General features: G+C 36.9%; 1 protein-coding gene across 2 annotated transcripts in view; it reads left to right on the top strand.

The window, feature by feature from the left end:
- Positions 1 to 26,808, top strand: part of AGBL4 (AGBL carboxypeptidase 4) — a gene marked incomplete at both ends in the record, with an annotated part of 969,197 nt that overhangs the window by 678,325 nt on the left and 264,064 nt on the right. For both annotated transcript variants that reach the window (XM_084242049.1, XM_084242048.1), the window contains one exon: positions 2,472 to 2,511. In XM_084242049.1, coding sequence (XP_084098175.1) covers positions 2,472 to 2,511 — 40 coding nt within the window. The remainder of the gene's footprint in view (positions 1 to 2,471; positions 2,512 to 26,808) is intronic.

The following is a 26,808-nucleotide window of genomic DNA, read 5'->3' as shown; positions in this document are numbered from 1 at the left end:
CACACTACCTCTGATCTTTCTTACTCCAGTCTAGCTAGTTACAGGATTGATCGCTCTAAAATTAAATCCCCAGGCAGTTAGATCATATACCATCCCCATAATCAAAGGCACTCTCAGTGGGTAATTAACTGTAATAATTTGGTAACTCTTACGCCTGACATGCAACCTCTATATATAACTGACTATGTGTTATTGGGCAATTTCCACAAATCATGTAGTCTATTTTTACAAGTACCAGAGTTTCTATCGGCAGTCCCAAATGATTATACTAGGTAAACTAGTAATGAAAATTTTCCATTTTGACTTCATTGGGAATTATTTGGATATTCTCTATAAATTGTTGTGCAACTCTTGAACATCTATTTTTGTCTTTGTATATGGGACAGATTTCACAATTCTACCTTTAAGAGCTATAGGTTGAAACAATAGCCTGCACTTACCAGCTTCGGCCACTAGGTGGTGCACATATATGTCAGTGAACTGTAGGTTAAATGGACTTGTCACCAGGTTCGATTTAATTTATCACCACGGGAGTGGTCCAGACAGTAGGAGCTGTAGGATTTGAGAGAAGGTGATCCTGTAAGTGGGCATAAAAGAAGGAAATGCTCTCAGGGGAAGTGGAAAGATAGTAATACTGCCTTCAGAGATGGTAGATGCAAAATCAAAAAGGAAAGAAATCCTGGAGAGGAAGGGGCATGCTTACTTTCTTTGCTGATTAAGCCTTACCTGATAGAGTTATTGCAGAGGAAATAAAGAATAGTTGAGTCATTTGAATTAGCCGTCAAACATTACTTCCAGGCCTTTATGCCAGGCACTGGGGATATAGAGATAAAATGATATAGTCTTGTCCTCACGTAAAGATCTCAAAAGAAAAGCAGAGGAGGAAACAGGCAATTGAGACCCAGCATAATATAAAAGGTAGGTTTTACAGGACACATTGGAAGAACAAGGTGAGAAATATTCATTCTGCTCTGAGGAAGGAAGAGAAGGGGGTTAGGTTGGGGAGTTGGCAAGCAGAGACTCCATGGATATTTTGAGCAGTGGAAAAGGACCTCCACAAATCATGCAAAATTAACCAGAGAAGACAGGATGAACTAAGGTACTTGGAAGAGATTGTGTGGATTCTAGAAGTGGCCGGATTTGCTGAATGAGGGCTACTGTATGTCATGGAGTGAGTAACATGTTCCTGGCCCTTAAGACACTCCTCAACTGGTGGACTAGACACCTATGCACTGAAAATTTCCATGTGAGAGGTGGCTTCCTTATAAATTCAGTCATCTGAGCCCCCAGTACACTGGTTAGAGGCATTCTGAAGAAACTATATGTAGCAAAGGTAGTCCACAAGCACATACATGCTTGCATTTGACTGAATCACAGAAGGTATTTCATGCTCACTCATCTTAGAGGAGTCAAGTTTGAGGCCAGAAGCATAGTCAGTTATCAGAGTCACATGGAGGATCCAGGACATGAGCCTGGGTCTATCTGCTTCCTGTCAGATTTTCTTCCCTTTTTTTGCACTAGAGTCTGGACACAGAGTTACCATATAGAGATAGCTCTTAATAAGCAAAGAGACACCTTTCATGTAAATTTTCTTCAACTGTGAACATCACAAAATGCAGCTTGTGGAAAACAGAAAGATACTGGATTGTTAACCGGTGCATGAGGAAAGAAACAAGCCACACAAGTGGGTGTTGGAAAAAGCAGCTTGAGCCAGTTGTAATACTGGCCTGGTTCTATTTGGTGAGGTGCTCTGGCTCCAGGATTCCTTATAGGCCATACCTGTGAGTGTATGGTACATTTCAGTGACAAAATGTATGTTCACAATGTAGGTCAATGACATCTTAGAGCTGCATTGTTTGCTTGAAAATGTCAACTGGAAAGAGTTATAAGTTGGCAGGAAAACAGGGGTGTGTGTTTGAGAAGGCCCTGAAAGAATACAAGCTTGCATTTAGACACATGAGAAGACAATGAGCAAAGGGTAGAACGTTGCACTGGGACAGATCAAAGTTCACTAGAAGAGGGCGAAGACAAAAGTGAGGAGATTTAAGACCACAACTTCTTTGGAAAGGACAAAGGAACTGGGAATATTTATCCTGGTGAGAAGATAGCATAGACCTTCATCTGAAGGTTGAGGCAGCCAGAAACAGTGATAACTTGCTGTCTGGAAATAGACTTTCTTTATGGTCCTAAGAAGTCACCCTCCTCTCAGGGGCTTATTTTCCCTAAATGTAGATTTGACTGTAAGATCCCTCAAGCCCCCTGAGCTCTGACCATCTGTGCAAAGACAAACAAAAAGGCTGCTCATTCTCCTAGTCTCTAGGGTGGAAGGCTTTTCTGTGGCTTTCTGTAGAATTGTGAGTGAGCCTGCTCTGTGTGTTTGAACATCCCCTTTGCATGTGAACCCCGGCCTGCTAATCATTAGTTTGGTTCAGTCTCAAATCAATGTTTTCACAATGTGTTTTCTTTTACAGCAACAGCGGCAGCTTGACCTCCTGACAATAACCAGCCCAGGTGAGTAGGTGTGGCCATTCTGCTTGGCTTTTTCCCTTATTTCCCAGAGTGTTGCCTGGTTACCTATCCTTGCAATTCCTACCTTCCTCCTTTGACTCCCTGAATGAACAGCAAAACTCCTGTGCCATGAATGACATTTCTGCACCCATCCTTTGCCCCACAGGCAGTTTATTTTCTCCCTCCCAGCTTTTATTCTGGGCATAAAAAGCATCCTCAAACTCTGCAGATGGCAGGGCTGATGCTCTTTAAGTTGCTGCGTACTCGAGAGCAAAGTTCTCCCATATCACCAAGGGACTCATGTATCGAGGAAATGTTCTCTCGTCTCCTGAGAAATAATTTTTAAAATCTTGGAGAGGGGAGCTGGAGTGAAGGGAGATGGCATGGAATGTAGGGAAGTTGACTCCTGGTCATGAAAAATGGCTAGGTTTTGTCTGCTGTGCTGAGGGTCAGGATAACTCTTGCCTCTCACCTTCAGGGAAGGTCAAGTCCCCCAACAAAGCTGTGCCCATGGGATTAAAAGGTCCTTTTTTCCCCTTAGCTCTGGCATCTTACCTAGAGAGAGATTGAACTGTTTACTTTTGCTGGAAAGATATTTTGTATTGGTTTGAAAACTTTAGGAAAAACTTACCAACAGAAGATGTTATTCTTTCTTGGGAGCCAAGGGCTCAGTGGTGCCAACAGGGTTATCAAGCATTCAAGACTGGATATGTTGATTCATCTTTATCCATTGGTGACATTAAAAATATTGGTATCTTGATGACTCTCTACTGTGCTTGACATTAATATGTTGGTTACTGGGTAGTGGGGAGATGGAGCCTGGGAGAGGAACTAGTGTAATAGAGTGTTCATGTGGCAGGGTTGAGGGGCTCTCAGTGTGGCTAATTACCAATAAATGTGGTATTTCAGTGTTTTAGTAACCAAATACGGATGTACCATGTCATTCCTGAATTTCCCCAAGCTTATTTTTATATCCAGGGATTAATTTACTCACAAGGAGATTGAGAAACTGCTCTCTGCAGGCACTATCCTAACATTGACAGGTTATTTGGTCTGTGTAACAGGTAAAACACAGCGACTACATATTTAAGCTGGATACACCCCATTCAGTGACCTTACTGTATTTCCACCCAGTGAAGCTCATTGAACTTGGGACTTTAGAAGAACAAAGATGAACTAGTTTGAAGAATGTTTAATCTACTCCATAATATAATATGTGTAGAATAGTCTCAGAATGATGTTTACAATGTGATATCACTTACAAGAAATTATCAAATAAAAGCAATTATATTTTAGATAGATATGGAGAAACAATAAGTTTATTACAATAGTTACATATCAGGCAAAGAGAGAGATATAATCAGCATAAAAGCTGGGAGGGAGAAAAGAATGAGCCACATTTAGCATATGTGTATATGATTGACTTATACAGAAATTCCAAACCATGGGCTGACATGACTGAAGTGGCTCACCTGTGTGACCTGCCAGTCCCTCTCTACCAAAGTGCCGGTGAGGGCTTATATTTATCCTCTTTGGTTGCTTTCCTTTGTACTTGTGTCCTATTCTACTCCATCTTTACTAACTCAGATGCTTCCACATTCCGTTCTCATCTGATCTCACACCCTGATATGATGCTGAAGTAGGAATTGGAGAGCTTATTGATCAGTCTTTTGTTGCTTTACACAGAAACTTGTAGACTCTGTTAACTGAATTTCTTTTTGCTAGTCCTTTCCATTCCTCATTGCTACTGCATCAAATCGAGTAGAGTAATTGTGATTTTCAGTCACAGTGGGCTCCTTTGGGCCAGCTATGGAATTGTAAAATGCCAGAGCTTGGAATGCTTCATTATCTTCCCTAGTTTTAGATAAAAAAAAAAAAAGATATCTTCTTGATCAGAGCTTCTGAAAGTTGTGTTGTGGCACACTGGTATAATTTGTATGTAGACTACACTTGTGTGATGTTGGGAGATACCCTCTTGTGAGATTGTTGATCCACTCAACTCTTAGAGCTACAGGTAGGACCCGGGATAATGAGTCCAAGGTGGACCACTCCAGTGTGCCAAACAAATATCCATGTGTGCCATCACCTGGGAAGGTTAGGAAGCACCATCAGACTGTGTATTATCTGAACAAGTCTTTCCAAAGGCGTTTTCCTCTGTCACTAACTCTCTCACTTTCAAAGTCAGTCTCATTCCCCATCCCAATGGAAGCTGCAGCAGCCAGAAATGGGTTTTTGACCTCTCTTAGGCTGCCAATGGGAGTTTGTCTGCCCTCCTCACCAGATCATCTTCAGCACAAAACTGCATTCTGAGACCAGCATTCCATGCAGACTTCAGAAATGGTGGTTGGGAAACTGTATCTCCTTTAAATTCTTATTTTGTTTATTGTGAATAATTTTTAATGTAGAGAAAGAGTAGAGATACAATGAAAAACCATTTACTTCCCCCTGAAACATGGACTTTATACCAATATCGGTGCCACAGAATTACCTATTCAAGAACATTTGTAGATCTAGTTGGGATTTTTCTTTACTCCCCTCTTATTACATCCCTCTCACTTTGCCTGATATGTAACCACTGTAATAAACTTATTGTTTCTCCATATCTATCTAAAATATAATTGCTTTTATTTGACAATTTCTTATAAGTGATAGCACACTATAAATATCATTCTGAGACTATTTTCCACATATTATATTTTGGAGATCATTCATGCATCACATGAAGCTCTGGTTCATTCATTTTAACTGTTATAATATTCTGCATATGATTAGATCACTATGCATTTATTGATCATAATTAAGTTTTTCCATTTTAATGCAATTGCAAATAATGCCACTAACTATATTTTTGTACATATCTCCTCATACATAAGTATGAACATTTCTTTACAGTGTCTAGCAAGGAGTCAAGAATACAAGCATCTTCAGATGTACTACATAATCATCAGTTGTTTTATAAAGTAGTTGGACAACTTTACATTTCCAACAGGAAAAAATAAGAGTTTCCATTTCCCCAAAACCTGTTACAATTTCTGAATGCTAGGAATTGTCAAACTCAGTAATTTTTTTAGTTATCATGACAAACTTGAAGTGGTATCCCATTTTTTTTTTATAATGTTGCTTTGTTGACTGATGGGTTGAGTATCTCTTCATATGTTTATTTAACACTTTGGTTTCTTCTGTGAATTGATTTTTCACATCTTTTGTCCATTTTCTACTAGCTGGTTTCTTATTTATAATTATTTATTATTCTGAATATCAGTACTTTGTCATTTTTATTCATTGCAAATATCATCTCCCAGATTGTAATGTGTTTACTTATGACGTAGACTGATGAAAAAAAAATTAACACTTGAATGTAGTTGCATTTATCACTTTCTTGCCTTAAGAGCTTAGCTTTTGTGACTTATTTGGGAAATCCTCTCATACCTGATATCACATTCTGCTGTATATACTTCTAAGGATTGTCAAGTTTTGTGTCACACTGGGGATTTATCTCATTTAGGACTAATTTTTGTATATGAGTTAGAGGTTTAATTATTTTGTGTTGTATCAGCACCATATAACAATTAGTCCATCCTTTCTCCTACTTCTTAGCAATTACACATCTATAATGTATCAATTTTATATATACAAAATGTTTCTGTGCTTTTCATACTATTTTGTTGGTCTACCATTCTTATTCTAACTCTACACTATCTTGTTTATAATAACTTAATTTTAATATTGTTTTTGTAATTGGTAAGGAGATAGCACCATCTTCTCCCTTCCCCTTTATAGTTATCTTTGATTGTAGTACAATCAAATAATCCCTGTACTGTGGCAAGTGAATTTAAGCTATTTATATTTATTGTGATTACTAATATATTTGGACATTCTACCATCATTTATATTTTATGTTTATAATTTATTTTCTTTTTTTTCCTTTTGCCCTATTTTTTTAGATTATCTGTTATAGATCTCATGCTTTTTAAACACATTCTGCAGATTTGGATGCTATGTTTTATTTCCAACCTTCACTGGTTACTTTGTGAATATATTCTTAACCATACATTTTCTTAAAGCTCTAGTTATTCAGAATTTCTATCAAACTTGCAGTCATAGTTATAGCTTATTTTAACCACCTATTGAACACTAACCTGTCACCACCTAGTCATTATTGTGTAGACTCTTAAGTTAAAATTTTGCAAAAAAAAAAAAAAAAAGGAAAAACAATATTATTATGGGATAATTGACTTCTACATTGTTTATGAATCTTTGTGTTCTAATGTTTATTATATATCAAGTATTTCCTATGCTTCCTTAGTAAAGTGAATCCATTAGCTATTTTAAAATTCATGGGCAACCCTTTAAACCTATGTGTATCCTTAAATTGATGCCTCTTTTTAATTTTTTTTTTTTTTATATAGAGGCATGTTTTTCTTTCTTTCTTTTCTTTATTTGTTTGTTTTTGTTTATACATGCACTGGGTACAGTCAGAAGCGCGGGAGGGTGAGAGAATTCACCAGAGCCAGAGCGGAGAACAGAGCAGGCAGAAGGACCGAAGCACACTGCTGAGGGGAGCAGCGGGCGGCAGGAGAGGTCTGCGCGCCATGTGGGACCCTCCTCCGGTGGCCAGGGAGCAGCCGGGGATCGAACCGGCGCCGCAGAGGCCGCGGGCAGCTTTGGAACCCAGCACTCAACCACTGCGCCACCGGGGAGGCCCAAATTGATGCCTCTTTGGGATGATAGTTTGGCTAGGCATAAATTCTAGTTTGTGGAGAACATTCCAGTTTACCTTGGGACTTTTTACATTATTTTCTAACATTCATAATTGCTAATTCCATTATTTGTTTTTGGTAATATTTCTTGGATATGTTTCAAGATTGTTTTATTAATCTTAATGTTCTGCTTTTTCATTTTGATGTGTCTAGGTGTTAATTAATCTCTATTTATCCTGCTTGGTACTCTGAGTATACTTTCCACATGAGGATGTGCATCTTTTTTTTTTAATTCTGAGAAATTATTGGCAAATTATCTCTACAAATATTGCTCTTACTCAGTCCCTTTATTTCTCTTATTCTATAATTTCTAATAGATAAATATTGGATTCTCTCAAGTGGTACTCCATGACCCTTAAATGATTTTTTTCTTTTTTTGCCCAGTTTTCTATCTTTTCCAAAATTTCAATAACCATATATTTTTAGTTTCCAAGATTTCTAATTTAATGTCCACCTGTTTTTATTTCTGCCTATTCTGTTTTATAATTTATTATTCTGTTTTAATATCTTCATTTGTTTCTTTGAACATCCTCAACTTCAATATAATTATTTATGATCTTTGGCTTGTCTATAAAATAAGTTTCATCTGGAGTGAACTCAAGTTACAAATGCTGGCTTTGTATGGTGTTATCATCTTTACTATTCAATTTCTTCATGCACTTTAAAAATTCAGTTTGAAAGATCACTTGAAGAGGAAGTTTTTTGTTTTCTCTCTTTGCATTCCTGAACTCCCCACCACACAACCAGCTCCCTCTCCCTGCCAAATTTCCATGCATTCGCATATCCTTATGTGATGATTTTTGTAGTTAATCCACCTACATCTTCACTATAGGACATGGAAAATATTAGGTATTTGGCAAATCTAATGACAAAAAGCTAGAAGAGTATCTTGGTGTTGCTGTAGTTCTTTCATCTTTCCATAATTATGGAACATAAGATACCTTCCTGAAAGTTCTGTAGGAGCTTTTGTTTTTTCTGTTATCTTTTCATGACAGAGGAGTCCCATCCTATAACCCTGCTCTTAGCAGAAAAAATCATATCTCTGGTCATACATCTCTTATAAAATACTTTTAGTCTGTATTATCCTGTAGGAAATAAACTTTCAGCTGCTACTACCTGCTTCTATATCCAGATCTCAGCACCACATACCCTTTTGGATTTCTGTACAATTCAGCTTCATGTAGATATGGTATCACGTTGATGCCAAACTATATATATTTTCATTTATTTTTCATATGTTATCCAGTGTTTCTATTTGATTGCCATAAGTGTGCTTATTAAAGCATGAACTTTTCAGTCATTTGACCCAGAAGTCCAGCTATAATTTCCTCCTTATTTTTAGAGAGTTTATTCTCCTATAACTTCTTCAATAGGAGAGAGAGAGTATGAGAAAGTATTTTTCTCCTAAAGAAGTAATACCATTACAATTAGGCTGAGAAGAGAGTCTATTATTTTTGCACATGTATGTATAAGCATATGTAATTTAAAAATAAAATTATAATGACACTATAACAGTTTTATTTGAAGCATTATTTTGTGAGCATTATTTGATGTTATTAAAGATTTTTAAGAGAGAATTTCATGTAGCTGAAAACATCCTAGTTTATTTATAATTATCCTTTGTTATGTGTTAAATTTCCCCAATTGTTTAATTATAAACAACAACACAGCGAACATTCTTGTATAAAGATTTTTGTGTGCATCTCCAGGAAAAATTCCTAGAATGAAAATTACTAAAGGAAGATATATATAGATCATGACAAGTTAGCTTACACTGAAATAACAATGACATCAACATTGCAGAGGCTTTAAAAACAAAGGTTTATTTCTCACTTTTGGCACATGTCTTTCATGAACTGGAGTTAGTTCTGTTCTATATCATCTTTATTCTAACATCAAGCCAACTAGACATCCTCTGTTCAGAACATTGCTGAATGTCATAGAGTTTCCTAAGATGCAGACCTTGAGACAAAGGTTTTAATACAAGTAATTTATTTGGGTGATGATCCCAAAGACTTTCGTAAAGGGATGGTGGTGGAGGTGGTGGTGGTGGTGGTGGTGGTGGTGGTGGTGGTGGTGGAAGTAATACAGGAAAAGGAACGAAGCTAAGAAAAGTTCATTGTTTAGCAAGCTATCTTGGAAGGCAACTGGGACTTATTCCTACTGGGAAACACTGGGAGTCATTATGGATAATAAGGCTCAGATTTATCCCTCTGAGCTGCAAAGGAGTGGGCATGAGGGTGGGCATATTAATTCCCTGACACTTCCATTCTGCTCCCCAAATGGACCTAGCAGTTTCCAGTGTCCACAAAAAGCTCTCAAAATAGATGTGCAGGTGTCAGCAATTTGAAGTTATTCAACATATACTGAAATAATTAAATTCTAAGAGATTAAGTGTAGGAAGGTACTGAGAGCACCTACCATGTGGGTCATCACTGGTAAAGGGGACAGAAATAAGTGATGAGTCATGCATGTGTTCATAAAAATTTTTAGGAGGAATTCTTTCTGACCAAATTTCCTTGGTCAATGCAAGTCAGATGACCACTCATAAATTCAACAAGGTAGAGATGTAGAATCTTCCCAATGGAAAGTACACCATAGTGAGGAGAACTAGAATATTTGCAATGTGAATATACCTTGTCACACTTCAGATTTTTGTATTCTCACCATCATCCAGTTAAAAGTGCTGGCCCTAGCTTTATTTAAATAATAGTTCTTTTGAGATCCAAGTCACATGCCATGCAATTCATCCTGTAGCATGCAACATTTATTAGTTTGTAGTATATTCACAGAGTTGTGCAAAGTTACCATTAATTCCAGAGCATTGTCTTCACCCCTCACAGAAACTTACCCATTAACAGTTACTCCCTATTTTTTCCTTCCCCTAGGCCTTGGCAACTACTAATCTGCTTTCTGCCTCTATAGATTATCTTCTTCAGCACATTTCATATAAATGGAACTGTATAATATGTGGCCTTTTGTAACTCTCTTTTTTCATTTATCATAATGATTTCAAGGTTCATCCATGTTGTAGTATGTGTCAGCACTTATTTCTTTTTTATTGCCAAATAATATTCCATTGTATGGATATGTCACAATTTGTTTATACATTCATCTACTGGTGGACATTTCAGTTGTTTACTTTTTTTGACTGTTGTGAATATTACAGACAATGGTATACAAGTTTTTGTCTGGACATATGTTTTTAATTATCTTGGGTTTAAACCTAGGGAAGTAATTGCTAGGTCATATGATAAGCATTAGAATAAACATTTTGATTAACTGCCAAACTGTTTTCTAAAGTAGTAATTCCATTTTACATTCTCATCAGCAATGAAGGATGCTTCTATTTTCTCCACATCCTTTCTGACTCTTGTTATTATCTCTTTGTTTATAGTCATTCTAGTGATTGTTAAGTGGAATGTCATTGTGTTTTTGATTTGCATTTCTCTAATGATTGATGTTGAACACATTTTTATGGTGCTTATTGACCGTATGTGTGTTTTCTTTGGATATATGTTTGGTCAAATTATTTTCCCTTACCCATTTTAATTTCATGGTATATATCTCTTTCTACTGTTGAGTTGTAAGTTTTTAAATATATATTCTGGGTAAATAGTCTTTTAGTAAATGTGTGATTTTCAAATATTTTTTCCTATTCTATGGGTTCTCTTTTCACTTGTTTGATATTCTTTGAAGCAAAAAAAAATAGTTCTGATGATTTACTTTTTATTATGTTGCTTACAGTTTTGGTATCATATATAAGAAAACATTGCTTAACCAAGTTTACCAAATGTACTCCTATTAATTAATTTTACATGATATGAGGTCACCAGTTTTTAAAAGGCTGTTCTTTCCTCATTGATTTATCTTGGCACCCTTGTCAAATGTCATATCTTTTTGATTGTATGGGCCAAAATTACAGCAAATTGACAGGTATCATCTTTCCTGTTTCGCAGCAGAGAAAAATACTACCTGATTAGGTACATAGTCTGTATGAACACAGTTAATAAGTGATGGAGTCTTGATTAAAATCTAGATCTGACTGATTTAAATCTTTTACCTTTTCCATTGATGCATATAAATATCATTTCATTATGATATTGGTCCACTGAGCCTTCTTTCCCAGACAGGATTCAAAGTTGACTCACTTTGCTACAGATAAGGAGAACCTGGAATATCAGGGACATCATGGTCTCTGGGGCTTTTCCACTAACTAGGCTGCATCCTGAAGAGATGATTAATTTCCTAAGATCACAGAAAACCCCAGGAAAAAAAAAAATCACAGATAGATTTGTTCCTGTTCAGTAGACTGAGCCTTGTTGGTCATTATATGACAAGTTTGGACTTTGTCCAATTGAAGTCCACTCTGGAGACCAAAAGAAAGACTAAAGATTTCTTTTTAGTCAAAAGTCAGGCTGAACTAGTGTTGTTGCCAGCTTCATGGTCACTTTTACAGCCACCACCACAAGACCTGGGGAGCCAGTCAAGTGGCCAAGACCAGGAGTGAAGTCAAACCAGAGATTCCTGGATTCACAGCCAGAACTTTAACATTATAGTGAATATGCATCGAGAGGATGGTTGAAAAAATTCATACACATCACTAAAATAACTTTAAATGAATCTTTAAAGAAGAAAAATAAATTACTCCTAGTTCCATAGCCTTAGCATAATACAAAACCTAATTCTATTTATACATTTTCCCTTTCAGTTATTCTTGTCTATACACAGAAACATTTTTGCATAATTGCAATCACAGTAAGTTTTTATATACATCTTTTTTCACTTAACATTATTTCATAAACAACCTTCATATTGCTATGTAGTTAACATGCTTACCATCTTTTTATAATAACTTTCTCTATTAAAAAATTGCATATGCCCATGGTGCAAATTTTGAAAAACACAGAGAAGTTATAAAGATGAAAATATCAGCTATCTCCCAGAGGCAATCACTGTTTAATATTTTAACACATTTACTTACTTGCCTTTTTTCCTAAGCATGTATAATTTTGTTTTACATCATTGAGATCATATAGAATATAAAATTTTATTCACATTTTCCCTTAATATTACAACAGAAGTATTTTCCCATGTCTATTTTGTTGGATATTTAACTTGATTCTAGTTTCTAAATCTTATGAGTAATTTATCAATTATGTGTATATATATATATATATATATATATTGTCTATATTTTAGGTTATTGTCTTAAGATAGGTTACTCGGGTTAGAATTACTAGATCTTTGAGCATTTTAAAGACATTTTTAAAAGCGCTAGTATCTTACTTCTTTTATATGTAGCCCAGTTCATAAAAATGCATGTCCTATTGGACATGAGTTATTTCCAGATGTTTTGCACTTATAAGTAATTTTACCATAAAATTATTCATGAAAAAGGTTTTTACTTCCTTTGCAAACTATTTTGTACTGAATATTTCAGAAGTGGAATTACTGGGCCAAAGAGTATTACTTTGTTTAAGGAATTATCAAATCTCTTTGCCAACTCATTTTCCAGAAAGGTTGTATCAATTTACATTCCTACTTCCATCCCCAACTTCCATCTCTCACGTTGATAATGAAAAGCAACAGCATTGGGTATTACTCAGATCATTTAGTTAAGAAAACCCCAGATTCTGAGGATCATATAAAGGCAGGAAAAAAACATGTTTGTTCTAGAAAACAGAGTAGTATGTTCCTGGGATATTTGTCTGAGTAATCTATATAGGGTACAATACATATCCCAAGTGAGGAGGTGAATAAGAAGGGAAGAGTCAATGATTCCATTTGAAAAGCGAAGAGTAATTATAAGTATGGTATCCTAAAACACCACAACTAATTGGCATGAAGGAGGCCAGGTCATGAAGGAGCTAGCAAGATCTTGGCTCTCAATGCAGGCTCCACAACTAGAGGAACTAGAATTTAAAGCATGAAAGGCAAAAATTAAGGCACAGAGACTATGTATGGAGGATTCTTTAATCACAATCTAAATTAGCTTAAGCAAATATAGGCAATTCATTGGTTCATGTAAATAGATAATCCCAAAATAAATCTGTCTTTCTGTGCATCTTGATATAGTATTTATAAGATCCAGTCTGTTTTTCTCATTCTCTTAACTCAACTTGCTCTATACCCAGAACACATGTATCTCAAGATAGCAACTGAAGTCTTTACATCTTCCAAATTGTAGTCCAATAGTTAAAACCCAAAAAAAATTCACCCAGAATTTCCAGAAGAATCTATTGCTTCTCTGTGATTAGATCATTACTAGCATTCATCTTATAACTGGACATTTATAACCTTTGTCAACCACCACCCACCCCCCACACAACCACTAATCTACTCTGTTTCTATAAATTCACTTTTTTATTCCACATAAAAATAAAATCACACAATGTTTGTCTTTCCTGATTTATTTCACTTGGTATAATGCCCTCAAGTTTTATCCATGTTGTTAAAAATGGCAGGATTTTCTTATTCTGTGTGGCTGAGCAATATTACTCTGTGTGTATGTGGTTGTGTGTGTTTGTGTGATTTTGTGTATGTGTGTCCTTATCTCATATTTTCTTTACCAATTCATTCCTCCATGGACATACTTGTTGCTTCCATGTCTTAGCTTTTATAAATGAATAAACATGGGGATGCAGATATCATTTAGAGATAGTGATTTCATTTCTTTTGAATACATACCCAGAAGTGGGATGTCCAGATCCTATAGTAGTTCAACTTTTAATTTTTTGAGGAACTTCTATATTGCTTTCCACAGAGGTTGCACCAATTTATGTTCCCAACAATAGTGTACAAGTGTGCCCTTTCTACCTATCCTCAGCAGCACTTATTATCTCTTGTCTTTTTCGTCACTCTCATTCTAAGGTGATGTCTTAATGTGTTTTTCATTTTCATTTCCCTTACCTTTTCATTTACCCACTGGCATTTTTATACAGCAGGTGCTTGAATAATATCATTTGATTGAACATTGTTTAATTATGACATTGATGAGTAAAAAAATAATCTTAGCCTACACTGAAGAAAATATGTTGAGGACCAGGTTCCCTTATATTAATGCATCCTCTTGCTAAAGTCAGTTTCCCAGTACCTACTGATGATATTAAGTGAGGATTTATTGTATAGTCTCTGGAAAATTACCTATTCAAGTCTTTTGCCCATTTAAAATCAGGTTATTTGTTTTTTGTTTTTGTTTTTTGCTATTGAGTTGTATGAGTACCTATATATAGCAGATATAAACCCTTTATCATATGCATAGTTTGCAAATATTTTCTCACATTCTGTAGCTTGTCTTTTAATTTTGTTTATCATTTTTAATGATATTTTTAAAGATTTTATTTATTTATTTATACAAGCACTTGGTACAGTTAGAAGTGCGGGAGAGTGAGAGAATTCACCAGAGCCAGAGCGGGAAACAGAACAGGCAGACTGACGAAGTACACTGCTGAGCGGAGCAGTGGGCACAGCAGGAGAGGTCTGCACACAATGTGGGACCCTTGCCGGCGGCCAGGGATCAAACCGGTGCTGCAGAGGCTGTGGGCAGCCCAGTGCTCAACCGCCACCGGGGAGGCCCTTGTTTATCATTTTTGATGTGAAGAAACTTTTTAATTTGTTGTAGTGCTACTTGTTTCTTTTTGCTTGTGTTCTCTGTACTTTTGGTGTCAGACTCATTTCCAAGATAAATATCAAGGAGGTTTCCCCCTGTTTTCTTCTAGGCTTTTTACAGTTTTCTTCTAGGAATTTTATGGACCCTACATTTAAGTCTTTATTCCATTTTGAGTTAATTTTTATGACTAGTGTAAGACTGGAGTCCACAATCATCCTTTTGCATGTGCATCCAGTTTCCCCACTATTATTAAAGGAACTACCTTTCCCCCATTGAATATGCTTAACTCCCTTATCAAATATCCATTTACTATATATGTGTGCATTTATTTTTGTTCCGTTACCTATGTGCCAGCACCATACTATTTTGATTACTTCCATTTTATAGTGTGATTTGAAATAAAAAATGTGATATCTCCAGTTTTGTTTTTCTTTCTCATAATTTTTTGTAGATGAGTAAGTGATTTGTGGTATTAAAATTCTATGTATTCTATTCTTCTCTATAGAGCTACTTGAATATTCTCACAATATGGCAGCAGGCTTCTTTCAGAGTAACTAAAATAAAAGAGAGCAAGGTAGAGCTTCAGTGTGTTTTATGATACAACCTGGGAAGGCATACTTTGTCATTTCTATGATATCACACTGGTTACACAACTCAGTCTATTCACTATGGGAGGTGACTAGACAATGACCTGCACACCAAGAAATATAATCATTCAGGGACCATCTTAACAACTAGTTAACAAAATACTAAAGATGATGATCATCAGTGATTATCAGTACTCTATCTTTGGTTACTATCAGACCCACTTGCCTTTTCTCATTCCTCCAGGAAGTCTCTTTTTACTCCCAAGATATATGAGTAATGAACTGGCTTTTTGAGATTGGCAAGTTTCTAAGAGAAGTATTGAGAATTGTCAGGATGCTGTTTCTTCCATAAATAAATAGCTGCATTTGTCTACCTGTGTCTTTCTATCCTAAGATAGACCTAAATTGTAAGGGCCTTTGGTCATGAAAGTGAAAAATGTTTTTGGCTCACTGGACTAAGAAAAGCAATATCTCTCACCTAGCAAAATTAGGTTGTGTGCCCCAATTTTCAGTTCCCAGTTTATATCATAGCCCTTTGCACTCTCAGTAAATGGGTGTTGAGCTGCCATAGATCGAGGTAACATGCTTGAAATTTCTAGACACTAAGGACACAGTGGCATGTTATTTAGGATGGTACTCCTCTATTCTTCCCTTATCTAAAACATCATCAAAGAGAGTAATGAGGATGGACTTGTGGAATACAGGAGTTTGCTTTTAGCAGCATTACTGACTTTCCATTTGCATTGCTTACTCAGTGAGAGAGAGAGAGAGAGAGAGAGAGAGAGAGAGAGAGAGAGAGAGAGGAATGTGTAGGAGGAGGGAATGAAAGGAAAGGGAAAAAATAGGAAAAGACATTGCAGGCAGCATACAGCAAAAATTTGAAACCAGTAGACCAGGGTTCAAACTCAGATCTGCCATTTACAGATCTGCCATTTACACTGTAAGACTTTGTATACAATATAACCTCTTTGAGTTCCAGCTCTCTCATCCCTAAATTGAGGATAACAATATTCCTCATAGGATAGTTCTGAATATTAGGTGATATAACGTATCTGGCTCATATCAGCATCTTGGAAATGTTCGTGTTGTTATGGAAAATTCTTCTTTTAGAATGGTCACCACAGATAACTGTAATTTTTAATCACTCATCTAGTCTCAGCTTATTTGATCATTCTCTAATATGCCAACATGGTCTGCATTTGCTACCTGCAGTATGACTTCCTCCTGATGATGGCTGAATCATTTTTTGTAAACCTGATATACTTTTCTCTAGAAATTGAAAGAATAAGAGGGGTGAGCCTGGTTGAGTTCCATTCTTGGATAAATGGCTGGATGTCCTTCAGAAGGTTTCGCTTCTGGTAAAGATTATATAGGAGACTAGCTTATTAGAGAAGAATTTTTAATTTGCAATGATGATAGACTTGGTGGTTTTCAGCTACTTTTAGGGAAAAAACTTGCTTTTTCCATATCAAATGCTATTAAATCAGTTTGTGAGGTGGGCTCAGTTCCAGACTTACATGACATTTTGAATAACATCTTACATCACTTCATTACATTATCTTGGAGACCAGGATCTGACAACTAACTCCCTCCCATGCACTGACCTCTGCCCTGTTTTGTTCCCTGGGGTTAACTGACCAAACTCCAAAACATGCTCATATTGTTCTTATAAAGTTTTTAGATCTGAGTCTCTCTCTGCCTTTCTACTCCAGATCTCTTGATCCTTCCTTCCTTTCTCCCTGAAGATTCAGAGGAGGAACACCTAATGCTCTTCTCTCCACTAGAGGGAATGACAAGAGGAGCAATGACAACCACCACCAAATCTAGCTTTGAGCCAGCACATTACAATGTCAGAGTGATTTTGCATTCAACACTTTGTTGAAGCAACAAAACAATCCTATGAATTAGGCATCAAAATCTCATTTTTGCATTTCAAGAAGGAAATGGAAACTCAAAAAAAGATAAAATTTGCATAAATTCACAAAAGCTTATAGTTAGAAAAGTCAGAACTTGAACACAGGTTTTCTAATTCAATATCCAGTGGACTTCTGACTTCTCAGTTGCCTTCCTATCAGGTGCTGCTTTCTCCAGCATTTACAGACCTACTAAAAGAAAAAGTAGTGAAAGAAGGGCTGACTTACTGTAGAAATGAATGTTAAGATGAAAAACAATCATGGGATAAAGGACTGATCACAAAAATCTGCAAAGAGCTGATGAGACTCAACAACAACAAAGAAAATAATCCAGTCAAAAAATGGGCAGAAGAGCTTAAAAGAAACTTCTCTGAAGAGGAAATGCAAATGGCCAACAGGCATATGAAAAAATGTTCAACATCACTTGTCATCAGGGAAATGCAAATCAAAACTACCATGAGATACCATCTTACACCAGTGAGAATGGCACATATTAAAAAAACTAGCAACAACAAATGTTGGCGAGGGTGTGGAGAAAAAGGAACTCTTCTGCACTGTTGGTGGGAGTGCAAACTGGTCCAACCACTGTGGAAAGCTGTGTGGAGATTTCTGGACCTACTAAACATAGTGCTTCCATATGATCCAGCAATTCCACTCCTAGGTATTTACCCAAAGGACACAGAAACATCAATTCCAAAGAACACCTGCACCCCTATGTTTATAGCAGCACTGTTTACAATAGCTAAGCTTTGGAAACAACCCAAATGCCCAAAAATAGATGACTGGATCAAGAAGATGTGGTACATATATACCATGGAATATTACTCAGCATTCAAAAAAGATAAACACATGCAATTTGCTGCAACATGGATGGCGCTGGAAGGGATCATGCTCAGCGAAATAAGCCAAAAAGAAAAAGAAAAATACTGGATGGTCTCACTCATAGCAGGAATCTAGAAAACTTAAATAAGGGACCAGGAAAATGAATAACTATAAGAAAGTGAAAATCAAAATCAACAAAAAACTATGAACCAGAGACACTTTTAGGGGGGCGGGGGCGGGAGGGGAGGGATTGGGGTCAGAATGGGGGCCTCAATTGTATGGGGAATATAACAATAAAATTTATAAAAAAAAAAAAAAAAGAAAAACAATCATGGGCCTGAGAAAAAAGTCTTATTGTAGTAAACTAGGCAGAAAAATTACAATAAAAGCAGAGACAAAATCCTACCACTGTGGAAAACAGACTGATTTACTAACCCTGCATTTATTATATCCATTGTCCCTGCCCTTACCTGACCATGAAGTTGGAATGAACCTGGGATGTGGTAGGCTTCAAGGAGGACTACATGGCTTCAATTGATGGGAAGGGATGGACACTCCACAACTGATAGAGTGTCTGGGGCCTAAAGCAAGCAGGTCATCACTTCCTGCTGAGCTTAGAAATCCAACCTTATGGTTCTCTGTAAAATCCTGCATTTATTACCAAACCGTGCTCCTTGAATCACTTGTAAGAAAATTACTCAGGGTTTTGTTTGTTCTTTTGGGCTGGACTCCAAACAGGGTCTGGTAGAAGTTTATTCTAACTAAGGAAGGGGTCTGTGGTATTAAAGGACAAATATCAAACGTTGTTTTTAAAGAATTATGCAGTGATTGAAGCAGAAAAGAGAGCCCAGTACAACTGTCAGTCCCAAATGGTAGGGACCAGTAAAGGTGAGGAGTCCAGGTTAGGACAAGCAAATGAGACGTACTCCAAGCACAGCTACTCAAAGCATCATCCACAGACTAGTGCCAGTGTGTAAACTGTCCACAGTGAGATAAATCTAGAAATTAGGAGAAACAAACATTAATAGTAATTTGTCATTACTGCAGCATCCAAGTTCATGATCAGTAGACTTCTCTAAAGTTTTAGCTTGTGATGGACTAGAAATAAAAAAGTACAAGTATGGGTGACTTTGGGAAACATCAGCCAGTATTTTTAACGATAAGTCCTGGCCCATGATAGGAACATAAAAATTATATATAAATGAACTTAATGAGAAGACCATTTTCCTCATAGTAAGCAATCAACCTGAATAAGTCTTGTGAAGCATGACCCATTCCATGAGCCTGAAGTCTAAAGTACTGCTCCCATCTGCTTCGTTACACTTTTTCAACATCTGGCTGTTCTATGCGGGCTCAGTCTCTGCAGAAACTGGGGTTCCCCTCCCAGCCTGCCACCTGGAGCAAAGTGGTGTTTGGTAAAGTTTATACAACCTCACATAGGATGGTTGAAAAGCAATCACTTACTCTTTTGAATAAGAATAAGAAAAAAGAAAAAGGTGTTCCCCTGTTTTCTCCACTTGCTCATTAGGATTCTGGGTTACAGCAGTGGTGCCTGGACACTCTAATTGGATCTGTGTGCACACAGGTCTGCGTGGCTCCATTGAATGCTGACATTTCTAACTAACTGACCTTTTCAGGACCACTGGTACTCCCATAATGAGTGTGCAGCGGCATTGTGTAGACACAATACGGCAGACTTCACAGTGCCCAAAGAATGCAGGATTGAAAACTATTCAAAATTCCCAATCTCGAGTTAGCAAAATGAGAAAATTGGGTCACAACATTCATCAGCATGTTATTGTGCTGGTATCGATTTCAATGCCCTTTCATTTCTTTCAGCAAAAAAAAAAAAAAAAAAGTATCATAGAAGTCTAAATTAACTTTTGTTCTGTTATTTTTTTCCTTTGTACCTATAAAAAGGTCAAATGCATTCATAAGGCTGAGATAGAGTTGCTGGATATAAGAACTGGGATGGCAATCAACCTTCAAATAACCTTTAAGGAAACATCAGCTCTTCCATGAACAATAATTGATGTACTCATTAAGGCCATGAAATTCTTCAGGTCTCACCTAAAGGAGAACAGTTATGAGCCAGTGACAAAAATGTCATTTAACCAATGAGATAATGACTCAGATATTTGAAATCATTGTGGTCCATTCAGTATTGCCAGAACAGGAAGGGGACTGACTTCAAGGGTAGCTAGCAAGATGGAAAAGGGAAACAGAGAAAACATAGATTGGATCCAGACAGGAGAGGGCATAATTTCAGAATGTCCCTTGGGTCCTCAGCAGAAGATTAGAATCTCTCTCTCCCCATTTAGAGAAGTAACATAATGGCTTTATCAGGGCCACTTTCTTGCCTTTGAGAAAGAATCTAGAGCAGGAAGTAGTTACAAGTGACAACTGTTGTGATGAAATAAAAGCAACAGCAATTGGTTATATAGCCCCGCCTCTAGTCCCCTCTGGGAATTACACACTTTTCTGTTAATATGTCCCATTCTCGAACTCTCTTGTACAAACATTTGTGAGCACAGACCGTGCCATGCATGTACCAAGCACTGTGCTTGGTGCTGAGGGAAATCTAAAAGATCACTGATTTCCATTTCTATTGAATTCAATTCAATTCAAGCCAGTAAATATGTCTTGAACAGTGATATTGTGACAAGAACTAGGTATAAAACTACAAACAGGACACAGTGTCTTTCCCAAAAGGATTTATAATCTAGAGCTCCCTGCATTCACTTTGAAGATAAGAGAAAAATGAATGTTGAGGTTCTCCTCGTACAGTATTTTCCTGTGCTAAGTTTCTATTTATAAATAGAATATATATTATATATATAATAATTTTATAATTATCTGAATCCTAATTACTGTTATGATTAATTATTACCCCATTTTGGAGAAAGGCAACTGAAGTTTAGATAGGGTTATGATTCTCTTAGTATCACCTGGATTGTAAGTGGCTGAGCGTAAATCTGGGCCTTTTTTGCCTCTTTTGTTAATGGAAGAATCCTCTTTGACTGTGATTTCACCTTCTCACACAGAAGTGGAGATGGTTCTGGTAGAGGAAACCTTTATACTGGGTAACTTACATGTGCAAAGGCATCTTGTAATGAGAAAAGCACAACGCCATAATTGATGTGCTCATTAAGTCTGGGTAATTGTATAGGACTACTCAAAAGAAAATGGCTGTAGGGTATATTATCTAGTTCAGGGATAACAAATACATGACACATGAACTGCCAATCACTTAACCTCATATATCTGTAACATCACTAAATCATGAAACTTTTCTGCTCAGCCTGGATTGTTTCAAAATCTCTCTACACAACACTCTTGCCAGTCACCATTCAAACACTGATATCTGTGTGTAAAATAGAAACTACTTACCATATAACTGCTTCATTTTGCACAAGAGAGGAGAAAGAATTTGCCTAAAGTCACGAAGTAAATTAGGGGCAGTTAAAAGAATTAGAGACCCCAGCACTGAGAGATGTTTCAGGCAGAAAGCCTGTGACCCACTATCAAGGTCAGTGGGAAGTGGACAGGACATAGAACTTGATTCCTCTGATCTGTAATTGCTACTTGTATCTTTCCACCCATCTTGAAGTTGGCCTATGATTTACCGAGTACTTGCCATGTGTCGGCCTTGGGGAAGACCCACAATAACCCACGTGTAGCAACCTCTTTCTTTTAAAATGCAAACAAATCTTTCATTTACTGGTGAGGGACACTCAAAAATGTAATCTAAATAATGAGTTTGGGGCCTACCATACTCTCTGATAACCTCAGGTTGTAGATTTCACACTGCTGATAACCAAAGAAGTTTATACCCTTTCTGTCAATACTCTGAGGGAAATGGAGCAGAACAGGCAAATACCATCTTGGGCCTCCTGCCATATTGGCTTCCACCAGGCCCAAAACTCCAGACTATGCCATAGAAACAATAATAAGTAAAGCAACACTTATGAGTGCCTATTACATCCAGGTTCTGGTTCTGTTTTAAATACTCTTGATATACAGTTTTTGTGAATAGGACTTGGGCAGAGTTAATACCAGATTTTAAGAGGGTGAGAAGTCAATGGAAAGTGAAGAGAGATGCAAGCAACTGTAAACTATACCCTTATAAAGCCTGATCAGGATTGAAAGGTGAGGGGAAGATGTAGGAAAAAAGGATTTTTTTTTTTTTTAAGTGGTGAGGGTTTTGAGCATGTTACTTTGTGGGTAGGACTGGTTGAAGATGTTATAGTGAGAGGCCCCAGTAGACTAAAACAGGTTCAAGCTAGAGGACAGGATTCACCATAGGTGAATAGATAACCTGACAACCAACAGGTTTGTTATGTATGGCAGAAGGAGAAGAATAAGGGTCTCTACACCTCAGGGATAGTACAGCCTTCCTCAGAGGACAGTTGTGAGGATTAAATGCACTAGCACTCTTAGATGTGCATGCATTATAATACATAGAATATTCAGTTTGTGTGATCCCAAATATGGAACCAAGGAAGACACAGACAAGAATACTGAATGGTAATTTGCCCACTTGGATGTATCTGCCCAGTCTAATCAGAGAGAAAAATGCTTAACATAGAGTTCAGTTCTGCTACTAACTCACAGGGATTCAAGGCAAATCACTTCACCTGTCTTACTCTCAGTTTTCTTATATGTAAAATGACAGGTTTTTAACAGGTCATTTCAGAAGTTTTCCTACTAAAACATCCTATGTTTCTATAAAACTCAGAATTTGGAATTTTCAACTTCTACTATGTGTTTGTAGTAATGAAATTTTATTTGAAATTTGAATGTTATGTAATTTTCCATGTAACAAAATATAATTCATTTTTTATTTTCTAAAAAGTAATTTTAAAAATAAAAATATAAATGAAAAAATACTTAGCTCATGTAAATCAAACCACTGTTGCAATTTTATTGCAAAAACTTACTTTTGTCCAAGGTATTCTTACCATGGGCAATGTTTGACTATTTTGTCTTGTTTCATTTTTTTTCATTTTAGCCATTTTTAAGTGTTAATAGTGTTTAATGTGTGTTTAAGTCTTAATAGTGTTTAAGTTTTAAGTGTCCAATAGTGTTAAGTATATTTGCATTGTTGTGAAACAAATCTCCAGAATTTTATCCTGATCCTTGTGAACCACCATTCTGCTTTCTATTCTATGAATTTGACTGTGTTGGGTACCTCATAAATGGAATCATATAGTATTTGTCTTTTTGTAACTGGCTTGTTTCACTAAAAGTGATGGCCTCAATTTCCATCCTTGTAACATGTGACAGACTAGCCTTCCTTGTAAGGTTGAATAATATTCTGTTGTTTGTATATCTATGTTTTATTTATCTGTTCATCTATCAATGGACAATTGAGTTGTTTCAACCTCTTGGCTATTGTGAATAGTGCTGACTATGACCTTGAGTATACAGATACCTCTTTGAGACCCTGCTTTCCATTCTTTTGGATATATGCCCAGAAGTGGGATTGTTGGATCATATGGTAGTTCTATTTTAAATTTTTTGAGGAACCTCCATTCTCCTTTGTTTCATGGTTCTGTCTCCTTCCCTCCAAAAGCTCTGGCAGAATATGATTCTAATTTCTCTTCTCTTATGTCCTTTCACAAATCAGGTTTGTGACTGCTCATAGCTTTCTTTAGAGGGCCAGTACCTATCCTTGGGAAGACTTTAGCACCCACAGGAGAAGTGGGCCATCCATAATAAATAACCTGAATGAAAGTCCTGATCAATGTTAATTCTCTTAGTTTTTATTTCATTTCATTTATAACTCTAATTTTAGATTTGAAAATGCTGTACTGAGAACAATGACTTGATAAAGTCATCCTCTGTGAAATGCACTCATCTGCCTTCCCCCAGAAAAAAAAAAAAAAAGCCATTTCAAATGATGACAGTGATGGGAAATAGGACGATATAGTGAGGGGGATGCAGTCTGGTGGGGAGAGGGTTAGAGCTAGGAAATTGAAACCTTGAATGCAGAAAAAGATGTAAATGTTGTTTCCCAGATTTTATAGCTCCCAGATGCCTCCTCTAATTGCATAGCTAACCCCGAGTTTATTAAGTTATTTTCCAGAGTCAAACTCATTTGTATACATGTCAGAATGTAAACTGAATTTAAAAAGTAAGGTCCTTGGATTAGAATTCAGGAATGATAAACAAACTCATTTAGAATGTAAGATTTGCATGTCATTTGCATGTGCCCAAATGCAATTACATGTGCTCTGTAAATATGCATTTCACATTTATTTGTCATGATAGAACAGTATGGAAGAAATTAATTGCCATGGATTTTTTTTTAATATTTAAAGAGAAAAAAATGATGGCTCTTAAAATAGACTATGCTAGTGCATGATTCAATATGCAGAAACTGGCAAGAAGAGATAAGGATCCGTCGAAAACCATAAATTCCTGCTGCAACATCTGTAGTAGTTCAAATCGCATGGTTTATGGAGGCCCCTTTTGCCTTCTCCATGGGTATTACCATAGCGTGTAGATTTATCGCTGGCTCTGTGCAAGGACAGTTTTACTAGCAAAGCTTTAAAAAGGAGAGGGGGGAGCTGTTTCCTCTTTGAAAGTTCAGAATTGAATTGAAATGAAATAGCCGCTCAAGGTTTAGAAACTTCTAGACAAGTCAGTCTCCTGTATACTTTCAGAATGACTATAACCTTCTCTTTCCCTCTCTTTTTTTATACTTCATAGCAAGAGGTAGCTTGAATAACCAAGATACTGTAGTACCCTAAATTAAAAAGATACCTTAGATGAGCCTCCCTTTGTGGCAAAGTGGTTGAGGGCTGGGTTGGGAAGCTGCCTGCAGCCTCTGCAGAGCCAGTTCAATCCCGGCTGCTGGTGAGGGTCCCACATAGCGCGCAGACCTCTCCTGCCGCCCACTGCTCCCCTCAGCAGTGTATTTCGTCCGTCTGTCTGTTCTGTTCCCCACTCCGGCTCTGGTGAATTCTCTCGCCCTCCTGCACTTCTGACTGTACCCAGTGTTTGCATAAATAAATAAATAAATCTTAAAAAAAAAAAATACTGCATGTGAAAAAAAAAAAAGACACCTTAGATTTGGGAGGCCTCAGGTTCTAGGAATTAATGCCAATGTGGCAAGGATTTTTATTTTCCTTATTTTTTTACATTAATACACAGTTAAATTTACTTCCATGTGAACAGCTCTATGAATGTTAACACAGGTATATTAATGTAACCACCACCACAAGACACTATCAGTCCCATCACCCCCATAGGACTCCCTTGGGTTATTCCTTTGTAATTATACCCTTCCCCCCAGTACTTATAAACACTGATCTGTTCTCCATCATTATAAAATTATCTCTTTTAGGATGTCATGAAAATGGAATCATATAAAATGTGACCTTTTGAGGCTGGCTTCTTTTGCTTGACTTTATGGTTTCATGACTCATCAAAGTTGTATATATCAATAGTTCATTTCTTTTAATTGCTGAGTAATATTCAATTGTACAGCTATCCCACAATTTGTCTATTTATTCACCACTAAAGGTGGTTTGTTTCCAGTTTATGCAAAGAGCGATATGAACATTCATTTTCAGGCCTACCTTTCATTTCTCGAGGTAAATTCTTAGCAGTTGGATTACTGGGTCATATGATAACTAACTACTATACCAGTTTGCTTTGTGACCAGGAATGAATGGGGGTTCAGGTTGCTCTGCATCTTCCCAGCACTTGAAATCGCTAGTTTTTTTTTTTTAACCAGTCTAGCAAATCTGTAGTGAGATCTTATTGTAGTTTTAACTTATATTTCTTGATTCCTGGTGATGTTGAGCAAGGGAGAGCTTTTGATAATATAGATAATGCATCATTTTACATGCATGTTAGCTCATTTAAACTTCACAATCTTGTTAGATAACTATTAATTATTCCCTTTTAAAAGTTGGAAAAATCGGGCCTCCCTGGTGGCGCAGCGGTTGAGCGCTGGGTTGCGAAGCTGCCCGTGGCCTCTGCAGCGCCAGTTCCATCCCCGGCTGCTCCCCGGCCACTGGAGGAGGGTCCCATATGGCGCGCAGACCCCTCCTGCCGCCCGCTGCTCCCCTCAGCAGTGTACTTCGGTCCTTCTGCCTGCTCTGCTCCCCGCTCTGGCTCTGGTGAATTCTCTCACCCTCCCGCGCTTCTGACTGTACCCAGTGCATGTATAAACAAAAAAAAAAAAAAAAACAAATAAATAAATAAAACATGCCTCTATAAAAAAAAAAAAAGAAAAGAAAATACTGAAAAAAAAATAAAAATAAAAGTTGGAAAAATCAAAGCAGGGAGAGGTTAACTGCTTTATTCTCTTAATAAATAGTTATAAAGTGTATAGTCTGTGTCTATTTCTCTGCCAGGCACTAAGCACACAGAGGCACTCTGCCAAGCACTAAGTACAAGTTTAACAGCTTTTAGTTTTCTCAGAAAGATGCAAACATATAAACAAAGAAGCACACATGTGAGTAGGACATCAGAGTAGAAGGGTAGGTCAGGGGAAGAAGACTTTCACTGGCCATGGTCCCCAAATATCCCAGTAAAAATTCAAACGTCAAGGTAGCATGAACTGTGGAAGAGTCTGGACTCAAACTGGCATC

Source organism: Talpa europaea (genome assembly GCF_964194135.1).
Source record: "Talpa europaea genome assembly, chromosome: 9".
Taxonomy (NCBI): domain Eukaryota; kingdom Metazoa; phylum Chordata; class Mammalia; order Eulipotyphla; family Talpidae; genus Talpa; species Talpa europaea.
The sequence above is the reverse complement of the archived record's forward strand: the minus strand, read 5'-3'. Positions and strand labels throughout refer to the sequence as shown.